The sequence below is a fragment of the Apteryx mantelli genome, chromosome 10 (assembly GCF_036417845.1).
Source record: "Apteryx mantelli isolate bAptMan1 chromosome 10, bAptMan1.hap1, whole genome shotgun sequence".
In the NCBI taxonomy this organism is placed as follows: domain Eukaryota; kingdom Metazoa; phylum Chordata; class Aves; order Apterygiformes; family Apterygidae; genus Apteryx; species Apteryx mantelli.
The window spans coordinates 24,759,541-24,772,661 of NC_089987.1; the positions used below are offsets into that span (position 1 = coordinate 24,759,541).

Genomic DNA, 13,121 nt, shown 5'->3' on the forward strand with positions numbered 1-13,121 from the left:
GGAAGTCACTGGGGCCATAACTAATTCCTTCCAACTTCAAATGGCAAATCTTAATAAAGAAAGCAGTCTGGTGGAAGTGTTTCAGCTTTATTTCTGGAAATTCAGTATATTTTGGCATCAGAAATACTAGATTTTCCTTGTTTTTCCTGAAGATTTGGAGAACTGAATGAAGCTCTACAAAGAAGAAAGTATCCGAGTCATTATTTAAAAGACTGTAAAACTAAGTTATGTAAGAATGTTAAGTAGACAGAAAAGGAAGGAGAAATTAAGGAGGAACTGAACGAGCTTTAAGAACAGAAATGTTTACTAAAATTCTATTTCTTTCAACAACTGATACTGCAGTCTCCTTACACCAAACTAGTTCTTCAGTCATACACATACATCTCTAATGAAAATGGGGAAATATGGGCTAAACATTTCCATATCACCTATATTTAGGATTTTTTTCCTTTTTAATGTATTAAGAATGTTTTCCCAACCCTACAGTTTGTTTTTGAAAGATATACAGAACTTTAACACATGAAATATAGAAGGCTTTTAAAAGTAGTAGGCAGAGAGGAATTCATTTTCAGCTGATTAATAGTAAAAGCTAGAACATAAACCTGCTCAAATCCTCCCTCTTATAGTTCTCCATAATACAAGAGTGATGGGTGAACCTCACAGAAGACCACTGGAAATATGGCCTGTGAAAGCCATCGCCACAAGAGGCAAAGTCTAATATTGTATATAGATTTTGAAAAAGGTTAATAGTTCTGTGAACAAGTATTTGTGCTCATTCTTCCTTGCACATTAATTCAGACTTACATTCAGGACATTAGCAAACTGTTAAAAGCAAATAAAAAAAAATCCCATCTTCAAAATAAATCTGATAGAGTAGGATTCATTGGCCATCTGATGCAGTGATGCATGATATCAAAATGGCACCAAACAATACCACACTTGGAAAAAAAAACAGTGCAGCAAGTTTCATGGTATTCTGTAAACTCCATAATAGGGTAAAAGTATGTGGATTTTTTTCCTCTAAGGCCTCATCTAGACGAACAAATACCCTAGTATAAACTGCTGGGGAACAGCTATTCCTTTTATCTTTACACAGACACTTATTTAGTAGTGATACTTTGCCTTAACAAGGCATTTCAGGCTTCAAATCACAGAGCAGGAAGTGCTAATCCCTGGGATAGTAGCATGGGTCCTGCCCCTACTGCATGAACAACATAGCTGCTCATACAGTAACTACTAATCACCCCACAAATTACACCTTGATGCATTAAGAGAAACCAAAGTCAGTGTCAGTTGGCTTAATGTCAGGCTGTCAGCTGTATGCAGTTTGCTGCCCTTGCAGCAGGGGCAGGAAATTCCAGAAGAGTTTTGGAAACACCTATGGGAGGAGGGTGATGGACAAGGTAAAAACTCCTGAAGCCTAAAATAAGTCATCCTGGCTCTTGAGTCATAGATCTCAGGGAAGTTAATCTGAATTAATAAACTTTGGAACAAAAGTAAACAAAATCAAATCCACACAAATCCTGGCTTCAACTCATGCTGAAGTTTTAACTAGTTTAATCCATTTTATGCACACATACCTAATCCATTTGGACTTGTGTTCCAAATATTCTTCTACAGTCAAGCCCTAGGAGTGCCATTACAATCAACCTTCAAAACTTATGAAGCAAAAGTTACACAAAGACACTCAACTTTGGAGGAAAAGCCTTTCTAGCAGGATTTAGGCCTTACTTTCAAACACACTGAACTAAGTCTGGCAAAGAAGCCACCCTCTGCCTTTGCACTGCTCACTTGTTCCCACCCGTATCACCCCACCGATTCTTCATATCAGCACAAACATGTCTAAGACTGCAGCTAACTGGTCAGGAAACTAATCCAGGCCAGAACTCACCCAGCCAAAAGACACTTATTTCCATCCAGACCAGGTCTCCTGTGTGGCCACTTAGGCCAGCCAAAAGAGAGGCAAAGCAGGGCAGCTTCTTCCAGCACAGTGCTAGCCTTAAGTGTCTGTGAAACTACCGCCTCAGCATGGAATGCAGACCACACTTTAAAACCCCTTAATTTACATTTGTGTTCCTGAAGCTTCTGCACTTCTGCCTGGACTGATTTGTTCTCTTCATGCTGGCTATTCTTCATGCAGCTCTTGATGTCAGAACACACACTCTGGAACAAAACAGATAAGTAGTACTAGTAAAACTAAATTAAAAAAAAAAAGAAGAAAAGAGGGGGAAAACACACGTTTGAATGTTTAATTGAAAAATGTGTAGTTCTACATCTCCAGGATGAGTATCATGGCAACTGCTTGAGGGCTCCTTCACTTATCAAACAAGCCTTAAACAAACCCAAAACTTATATGAGTACTTACCAGGAAGAGTGAACTCAAGTGTTACAAACTCCTCTCTCTACTTTTTCCTCAAAATCTGAAATTCTGTATGTCTAATGTCAAATCAAGGCTGCAATGCAACTTTTTAGAGCTGGTTATGCCTATTTCAGATGTCCTTTTTCTGCTACGCCATTGAATACCAAATCACAAAGTAGTTTTTGTTGTCAAAGGAGTGTAAATTAGAGCAAGTATAACCTGCCAGTACTGTCAATGTAGCAAGTAATAACACTATCAATAAAGTAACAAAATCATCTCTAACACACTTCTAACCTTGTAACTGTGAGGAGGAACTGCCTCAGCTAATTGAAGAGTTGCTAAGTTAACTTCATTACTGTAAGCGATTGAGGACTTAAAATATTCAGATTTACAGAACTAAATTATTTACAAAACAATCCATTATTTCTCATCATTAATTCTGCTCAGTCCTCAGTGTGCATACACACTAAAAACCCTGAGAACAGTAAGCAGCTCCACAGGAATAATTCTGAAGTGAGGCACCTATTCTTGCTCCGCTCAGCAAAGCTGGCCAAACAGTGCGGAATTTCACACTGGTTCTTTGCCCTTTGAATTTAAGTACTTGTTTTTCCCTGGTTCTTCTGTCATTTATTTATTTAACTTTATTTAATACAAAGCACTTCAGTCTGGGTTCTGGCTGCAATTTTTCATTGGCAAATCTATTTTTAATTGTTCATCAGTTTCACAGAGCAGTACTGATATCAAACTTGGTAGAACTGTGGATGCTGTGTGCTAATGAAGTAGCAAGATTTAAAAAACTTTTTGGAATTGATCTCTTTTTAGTCAACACTTACACAATAAAACCACATGTGCTATATGTATTCAGTGACCAGGAAAGGGGACACTCAGAGGATACATGGGGAGCTCAAATGCTATGGGCACAGTAAAAATACTATGAAGAGCTGCATCCTTGCCAGGTTCTGTGCTCATAAAAGCCTGCACACAGTGACAGGCATACAAAATAGTTACTATTACTAGCTGAGATTTTATTCCTGAGCCTTACCCCAGCAAAGACCATTTCCTAAAACTTAAAAGCTTGAAAATTAACACAGGAAAGGCTCATAGTCAGCAACTCCTACATTCAGAAGACACTTGAGACAAAGCTACCACCTCCTGCATAAACTGTGTTGTCTTAGAAGTTTCATCAGTGGGTTTATTACCAGGACCCTTAAATAGGATACATTTAATTGAATACAAGCATCCTTGTATTAATTGTTGTTCTTTTATCCTAAACTGTTTTTCTTGAAATTCTGAATTAAAAAATTTGTTTTCTTCAATTTTTTAAGACCAAACCTTCAGCTTGGCAAATGACTTCATAGTGGAGATATCTCCATTTTGAATAAATACTGTATCCACTGTAGCCTCTCAGTAGGAGAAAAGAATAACTGAACAATAGTAACTGTAGTTATTTTCTATGCTGTAGACATCACAAATTCGGAACAGCGTTTTACAGGGACATTTGCACATTAGGACTGTTTGGTAGATGTGAAACAATCACCACCCTTCTCCTTCCACAAGGTATTGACTCTCCTTAAGGGAATGTGTCACTGGCGTTTTTAAGAGAAATTTTTGCACTAAGCAGCTCAGACACCACTCTCAGAACCTCAAACTACTAATAGACAATCTGAGGATCAAAGTGTCCCAGAAGTATAAAGGTACACATTTCAGAAATGCAAGGCATACTTGCTTTCATCTACTCCATGGTAATATCCAAGGAGAGGGTGAACCTCACAAACCACTCTTACTCTTCTTTACTTGAAAGGTAAGCCTACTTCTGTTAGAGCAACCAGCATTTTTTCCCCATAAAATACTTCCAATAAATTTAATTTCCCCATTCAGATTTTTCACGAGTCACGTATGATAAGCCTGCATGAAAACAGGGATAGGTTGGAAATAAAACTGCTCCACATGCCCACTTTTGGGTTCCTTAGCACAAGACAGACATTGACATACACTGGAGAAAGCCCAGTAGAGGGCCACCAAGATGACAGGGGGCTAGAGCACATGATGTACAAGAGGCAATTGGCATGGTTAGCTTTAAGAAGGCTGAGGGGAAGATGTTACCACTGCCTTCAGCTATCTAATGAGAGGGTACAGAGAAGATGAAAACCAGCACAGTGAAAGAAAGATGCAACAGGCAAGTTGCATCAAGGGAAATTCTGATTAGATATTAGGAAAAACATTTCTTTTCCAAAAAGAGAGCAGTCAAACATTGGAACAGGTTGCTTAGAGAGGTAGTAGGAACTCTAGCCTTGCAGATATTAAAAAAAGATTGCTACATACAACCCTAAACAATCTCATCTAATTTCAAAGCTGGCCCTGCTTTGAACCCAGAGCTGAAACCAAAGTACCACAAGAGGTCCCTTCCGAACCAAATTATTTTATGGTATCTGGCACGAGACTTCATAAATTTAAGGATATACTTCAAACACAGAATGGATTTTTATTCATTTATACAATTATAACTACAATGCTATTAGGGCAGAAAGATTTCTTTGTCTCAGCACTTACTCCCAAGCAAGTTCTAGAGGACCTGGAATACTTTTGCAAGATCTCAAACACTGACTAGTTCTTCACTGTGTGTTACTATACATAAGGACAGTCACCCTTGACAATTTACCTAGTAACCTGCACTTTCAGAGAGATGAAATCTTCCGGTATTCAATGCAAGAGAGCAGTATTACAAGAGTAGAGATGTAGTACAACACTGTTTATGAGATACAAAACCATGTGTGATGTGAAGTCAAAGAAAGGCTGCCTAAAGACCAACACCAGACAAAAGCTGCTATATGAACTAAAGATAGAAGAGGCAGAAGCAATACTGACCAGTGACCTCACTTTGTTTAGATACAGAGAAAACCACCAACAACTATGATCAGTAATTCCAAATTAATAAAAAGAAAAATCTGTGTGGAGAACCAAGGACTAAGGTGTGCTCTTTTCTCCAGAACCATATCAAGAGCCAACATCTTGAATGCCAGCAGGCAGCTGAAAAGACTCCTTAGCTACCAATAAGAGGCAGCCTTTTTGAAGGGGCAGCTCTGGGACAAGAACAAATGGTAACACACCATGCCAATCAACAATGTCACTGGATCAAGTACCTCTAGCCAAGGAGAATTACACAAATATTACAGCAGGACAAACATCCAAGGCTATCTCCCTTTTAATCCAGTGCAGTTTGAGAAGAAAACACATTCTGCAAGGATTTGTTTGCAGGAGCCACTCGGAGCAGACGTGTCCAAAAACATTACAAATGTCATCTCAGGCAAGTCAGCCATCTGACTATTTGATAGTCTGCTCCGTCATACTGTCGTGGAAGCTGCCAAATTCTTTTTCACGTAGGTCAAGACACTGGTAGAGCAGGCAGAGAACACAACCGCTTGAAGAGGACAAAATTATTTCCACACACACAAAAGGGAGCCAAGAATAAACTACGCTAGGCTCATATATGGTCTAGTAGCTCAAAGAGCCAACAGAGCAGAAAGGAGTCAATATTAGTCATTCCTGAGCAGGAAGGAGAGGAGAACATTAACATGGAAGGTAGGGAAGGATCAAATAATCAAAGAGTATCTTTTGAGTATTCAGTATTGCCATAAGAAGCCATAAATCTCTCTTCAGAGATCAGTAATGGCAGTAAGTTACATACTCAGCAGGAACGCTGGATAACACTAACTTCTTTCATCCTCCAAAAAGAATGTTCTAATGATCTGATAAACTTTGACTCAAACTACAGCCTTCAAAAAAATGATCCTTTTCCAGTCTGTAATCTGAAAACTCCTTGAGTGCCTCTAACAAGTTCCTGTGTAATAAACAGGGAAGGTAAATCTAAAGTTAATATTCATATTTGCACCTCCACTACAAATAGTTTAGCAAAACGAAGAAGTTGAAAGCTACTGTTTTAAAGTGTAGAATTATCACACTTAAGTACATAATGCAAAAGAGCGGCCATTTTAATACAGTAACATTTCCTGTTTTCATTTTTAAATCCTTGGATGTTTGAGGTGGTTACAAGGAGTCAGCTTTGCAAACTGAACACAAGAAGATAGGGAAACAAGACAAGCAGGTTAAGTAATCTGCCCCAAATCACTAAAGGCCCATGGCAGTACAAAGCACTTATAGGAATCAGGCCAGGGCCCTTTTCTTTGGGCCATAACATCATCCAAAGAGCAAAGATGTTTCTTTCAAGAAAGTAAAAATAACAAACTGAAAAATGGAAGAATTGAATTCATTTGAAGATTTTAAACATATAGTCAAATTCACTGCTTTATTTCAAATAAGTCAAAACACATACAAATATTCAAATGTTCTGACTAGCATTTGTAGTGTAACTACCTTTTCCAAGAGTCTCTACCTTCCCCAAAATAATTTCAGGCATGGCTCTGCAAAGGATTCAACCACAAACTCAGAGCTGCTCTATTTCCACTCCCCACTTGCATTTCTTTTTTTTTTGGGGGGGGGGGGGGGGTGGGAAGGGGGCAGCAAAGTGAGGGCCATGACCCATCTCATGGCCTGGCTATGTAACTGTCAGTGTCAGCAGTGGAAGGAGATGGGGTCACAACAGTCCCAATGTAAGTCAACCTAATTTACCATGAAAACCAGGACTTTTACTTCCCTAAATGCTTGTCTATTATTTCTGATATAGCAAGAACTGTAAACTCATTCCTGCAGCCTTTATCAACAGGTTGCAAAATTCCTTCTCCAACAAGAACATAAAAAAATGCCCTACAAGGCTGGATTAGCGGTCCATCCAGCCCAACAGTCTGTCTCCTACAGCAGGAGTAGGAAATGCTATGTAGGGAGAGCAATCAGGCCTAGTCAGGTCTGCGGTCTACTGACCTCATCCTTGCATCCACAGTCATGGGATGTTACAGGGGATATATCTGCCTATTCCCCCCTTAGTCTCTCTGGACCTTCTGTGTCTCCACAATCTCTTGCAAAAAGTGGTTTTCCATCAATTGTGGTATATTTCTCTGTTTCTTCTTCCTACAAGCTACACGTTCACCACAGAATTCACTGCATCTTTGCAAAAAGTTGGCCTGGTATGAGTGCTAGGAACTACAGTGTAAAATAGCAGTCAGGCTGGACACGGACTAAATTTCTCCAAAGAACACAAGTAGAAGCAACAAAGCTGCCCTATTTGCCCTCTTACAAACAGTCTGAAGAAACTAGAATCGCCAAACTCAAGTTAAAGACACTTGTGTTGAAAGAACTCAGTTTGAAAGAGCATTTGGGTTAGAGCATTTGGGTTGCATGGAAGTTATCTCTGCAGCTGAGACAAGTCTTAAGTCTAGGCTTTCCCCTTCCCATCTTTTCAACGTATGCAGTACTTGAAAAGTACTTTTAGATTTCAGCAATCTCTACCTACAGCTGCTTAGTCCACTGTCAGGCTGTTAGTCTCACTGTAACATTCTGAAAAGCTCAGAAGTGTCAAAAACCCAGCTGGACCTCTAGGCACAATGCATTATCACAACCTGAAATTATTAAACATTGTTTAGTCTTTATTCCACAGATTTACTTTCCCTAGTTTCATTCTTGATTAATATTTTACTGAATATGCACTTTAATACAAAAAATCATGACACATAAAGATTTTACAAAGCTGCATTTTCTGAAGCACATTCAATAAAAAATAAAATCACCTTGCTTCACTTTCTCTGAGCATTTTCAACAATACAACCTGGGAAGAAGAACCCCTTCAACGATACAGCCTTGAGATTGACTGGCTGGGGAGCAACTGCTGACAAGGCCCCAGGGTTACTGGTAGACAACAAACTGAATGTGAGCCAGCAGTGTGCCCTGGCAGCAAAGTAACATTTACCTCGCCAGCAGCTCACTAATACTACAGACAAAACTAAAGATTCTCACAGTCACAAGCTTGGACTAAACATATGGAATGTTATTTTGATACATCTCCAGTGCATATCAATACCTGCTTACTTCCTCATGTTCACAAGAGCTGACTGGCTTGATCATGTTCCAATGAAAAGTCCTAAACTTATCTCTATTCAAAGAGATGGGAGGTGCTGGAAGGACATGAGGAGCTCCTCCTTATTCCCCCCCCCCCTTTAGCATGATCATCCTCTATTTGACCACCTAGTCTGACCTTTCATGAATTATAGCTCTCAAAATGAGAGCAAAGCATACCAAGTATACAAAGCATATTAAGTCTAGCACCTTCCAACTGCCTGAAGCAATTTTCTGAAGTGTTTCCACACTCCTGATTCAAAGATATTAAGAAATGGAAAAATCCACCACTGCTCGTCATATCACGTTCCAATGGTTAATCACCTCCACTGTCGAAAAACTGAGGTCTTAATTTGAACTTATCTGACTACAAATTCTTGTTATGTCTGTCATCAAGACTAAAACTTCTCCAATATCCAGTTTTATCTTGCCAAGGAGATACCCAAGGATGCTCATCAAAGATGCTCATCAAATCAGCCCTCAGTTTTGCTGCTAAACTGCGTAGCAAACTCTTAACATTTCATTGCGTGGCATTATCTCTAACTCTTAGATCATTTTAGAGGTTATGCTGCCTTGCTGCCAGTATTTCTCTCTCCCCCTGCTGTTTTAAGTGCTGACACCAGACCTTGCACAATATTTTGGTAATGACTTCACCCCATACCACAGAGATAAGAACACTATCTCTACTCATTCCATTAATGAGTTTGAGAATCACATTAGCTTCTTTGTCACAGCATCACCTTGGAAACTGAGGTTTAAACTGTTTATCCACTCTGACTCCATAATGCTCTTCAGCCACTGCTTTCTAGGGTACCATTTGCCATTATTTACTTTCAATTGAATTTCCTTGTTCCCAGATGTACAGATTTACATTTGGCAGCCTTAACACACGCATTTGAGTGGATCTAGCTCATCTCACAATTATGACGGTTGCCTTATTTCCCATTCCATGAATCACAATTTTATCATCCAGAAGTTTTAAATCAACAGAGATTTTGCACTAACAAATCACTAATGAAAACAAATTATGACAAGCAAGTACCAGTTTTTGCTTAACATCCCTGGAAACTATTCAGTCTTGTACTCCCATGGACTATTCATGAACCAATCAACTGGATGGCATTTGCTGATTTTGTACACTAATTTTTATTTCTGTAAAGATATCTTGCTTTATAATTTGAGTTTGATAAAGTCTTCAATAAAAAGTTAACAAGATTTAGTTTCCTTAAGGCCATACGGAGTAGGATTAATTATCTACTTTTCTCTTCTTGTTAATTAAATCCTATACTAAGCCTAACAGTAGAGCTGGTACCAACCTAAAGTACATGTACATGTAGTAACATCATGTAGCACTAGCCAAATACCCAAGGTAGCTCAGGTGTCTCTCTTTGCACAGCACTGCATCACCAATTGCCATGTTCACCCATCTCTTTAATACTGATACAACAGCACTTCTCCCATTTCCTGGAATTTCCCTATTATTCCAAAGTGTGTTCATATTAAATACACACTACTACTTCCTTCACTATGGCTAGGGATGTTCCAGTACAAGAAGTGGAAAAAAAAAAAAAAAAATACTAGTCAAGACAAACATCTCTCTTCCCTCCCAAGATAAATGAAGATGTACTTTTTACAGAAACGAAATTTCAGAGGTTTTCAGTACTACAGCCAAATTCTAAATACCTGCAGAGGGAGTAAGGATTAATATAATATCCAGTTAAGGTAAACAAAATTCTTTATATAATTGGAAAAAGCTACTTTCTCCTTCTCTAATTTATGGGTGGTTATTTCACCTGCTGATGTTTGAGAGACATACAAGCTCCTAATGATGATTCATATTAATACAGACAAAGGTATATTTCATGCTCCAAACACCATGCATTTTAGGTTCAGTTTTGCTGGAATTTGACAAGTTCAATGGGGTCAACAAATTTTTAGATTCTAGGAAAAAGAAGAGAGGTAAAATAAGATTTTCAGTATAAACAGAACTTAGTTCACACAATCTCTCTAATCTGCCTCTACATTTGAGCAGTTTTAGAAACTTCATGGGTTTGTTTCTATGGCAAAGAAATCAGATTATGTTGCAAGAAGCAAATGCAGATAGCTGACTGACAAAACAATAGGTGTCTGGGCATATTACCTGCACTACAGGCTGCAAAGAAAACACCCTGCAACAGTGTTAAACCGCTACCAGTACAGCAGCCTTTGACTGCATTACCCAGTCAGCATATTCTACCTGATCACCGCACCTCTTGGACTTTTAAACACACCTGACCTCTTAATATCAATGACATATAACACACAGCACACTGAAATCCTGAGTTGTTTGACAGTGAGAATTAGGATGGCTGAAACTGAAGAGTTCATAAAAACAGAACTTAACATAAGAAGTGTAACTGTAAAGACCTATGAACCACAGCTTTTTAATCACATGTTCACCTGTAGGGAAAGAACAGAACAATTTTTCAGTAATCCATTCTACCACAGGTCTCATCAATGCGTCACACGTTTACTGCACTGCTCTTGAGAACACCCACTTTATTATTTCTATATTTTCATCAGTTAAGGACCACACTGGAAAAATAGTCCAAAACTTGACAGTTTCCTTCATTTTATATTATAAAAACTTGGAAACATGCACTTTGCTTTGTGTTAAGCACTGAAACTGAATTGTTCAGTGTATAATTACTTAAATGTTAACACAACCTGAAAAATAAAAATCCTTATCCCAGCTCGTGGGTCTTCTACTCTTTTGGAGTTTTTGTTTTGTTAATCCAAGAATACCAAGATCAATCAGTTGAGCACCTATTTCATTTTCTATATTAAATATCTGGCTAGAATAAGTCTGTCACATTTAATTTCTGAAGAATAACAGATTATGGGAGAGAAGCGGGAGAAGAACCCAAGTGTTTCAAACAAAATTCAAACATCCCTCAGTACAAAAAAGCAACATTTTGAGTTACAGTCAAAGTACAGGAAAAAGTTTCTCTCTAATTTTGATCAAGAAGTCTGAAAAACATAAGGCAACATTCTGAAACAACTTTATGAATGGTAAATATGATCTTTGAACAAAAAAATTGGAATTTCATGGATCTATGTGTCTCTCCAGGATCATGTAGTACTGTGGAGCAGGAGAGTTTGAAACTTCATTGAACTAGTTCAACAAAGACTGAAATGGGCATCTAAACTAGAGCCAAATGGATGAATAGTGCTTTAAAGTCAAGTAAACAAGCCAATGCAGTTCAGTAAGTCAATACAAACAAAATAACCACCAAGTCAAAGCTTTAGTTTCTTTTAGCTCCACTGTGGTAGCTGAAGACTAGCAGCAGTTCAGCCAGTGTATGAATTCGTGTGTGCAGATAGCAGTGGTGGCTGCTCTTTATTACATATATTTCTAAAGCACATACAATCATAGGAAGAAGAAAGAGTGTTATGATCTAAAGCTCTACTGCTCCCTCAAACATTCCCTCTGATGGAAAAGAGGTAATAGAAGCAGGAGTTGCCAGGAAAAGGAGTTTTAATGCGAAGCTTCTGCAAATATAATCAATGAGTGGAAGAAAGAAATCCTGAACTCCACAGCAGGATAGTGCCAAAGTCAGAGTTTTACCCTCTGCAACTTTGACTTCTTTACCCTCTGCAAATTTGATTTCTGAGATGCCAGCGAGATGCCCTTCCCTTAAGGGCTGGAGACTGCACCCTACACAACATCCTGTCTCTTACCTTTAGCCAATCCCCAGTCGTAGCAAGCTACAAAACATATACCTGTGTTCTCACTTGTCAGCAGGCTCCTCGTTACACTAAATGCCAGATTGAAGGCCAGGGAAGAATTTCCCCAGTGGCACACAGATGGGAACTCTGGCAGCAGGCAAGGAATTTTTCTTTCCTCTACAGAAGGGGATAAGGCTCCCTTTGTGATGCCTGCTTGTGATGTGCTATGTCCCTGCAACAACAACAACTTTGGTCTTGCTTGTTCTCTCCTCGAACAAATTATAGGTTTTGTTTTTTAGTTATAGCTTTTACCTTGGTTATAAGTCACTCAAAAGCATTTCTAGGCCTCAAATAGTTATAAGACAGGCTTACAGAATGTTCAGCCAGACTTCAAAAAATTCCTATTAGAAAAGCAGGAGTTCTTGGATATGAAGTACTAAGGGGAAAAGAAGAAAGCAAAGTTAAGTTCTGGAGTAGACTCTATACAGAAGAAATTCCATAGCAAGTTATTAACCATCTACAACCAGATTTTTAGGCAAATACAGAACAAACACAAAAATAATGTGTCAGCTTCTGGCATTTGCAAGAAAGTTATAATGGTACCATCAGGTAGGTATCAAGCTGCAGTCACAAAAACTGGTAACCATAAACACAAGCTAGTCACAGTTCACACAAGATACAGCCTGCTAATACTAAAAACAGTTCTTGAAATAGCCCTTTCCCTCAATAACACTGTAGGCATGAGTTGCCAGTCAGCTTACACTGCAATGACAACTCTCCAAGCTCTCTCTGAAATACTACAGCCAGTTTTGTCCAATTCTGTTGTACAGTCACTTGAGGATATAAGGAACTCACATTTTGCACCTTTTACTCGGACATTATTCCTCAAAAATATCCCACAAAGTTCTCCAAGTGTTAATGAAACTATTCCATGCATCCTAACAACCTTTCTCAGGTATGTTTTAAGTACAGGATATGGTAAAATTGCATTAGTTCCATATATCCAGAAAAAAAAAGCAAAGCAAAAGTAAAAAATTCTGAATCACCTTTA

At 38.5% G+C, this 13,121-nt stretch overlaps 1 protein-coding gene across 4 annotated transcripts in view; it reads right to left on the reverse strand.

Moving 5' to 3' along the window:
- CTCF (CCCTC-binding factor) overlaps positions 1 to 13,121 on the reverse strand; it is a 36,996-nt gene that overhangs the window by 22,031 nt on the left and 1,844 nt on the right. For 2 of the 4 annotated variants that reach the window (XM_013942727.2, XM_067302798.1), the window contains exon 1: positions 2,067 to 2,154. The exons of the other annotated variants lie outside the window; for them this stretch is intronic. In XM_013942727.2, coding sequence (XP_013798181.2) covers positions 2,067 to 2,120 — 54 coding nt within the window. In that variant the 5' untranslated portion in view covers positions 2,121 to 2,154. Of the gene's footprint in view, positions 1 to 2,066; positions 2,155 to 13,121 lie in introns of those variants that run through there. 4 annotated transcript variants of the gene reach the window in all.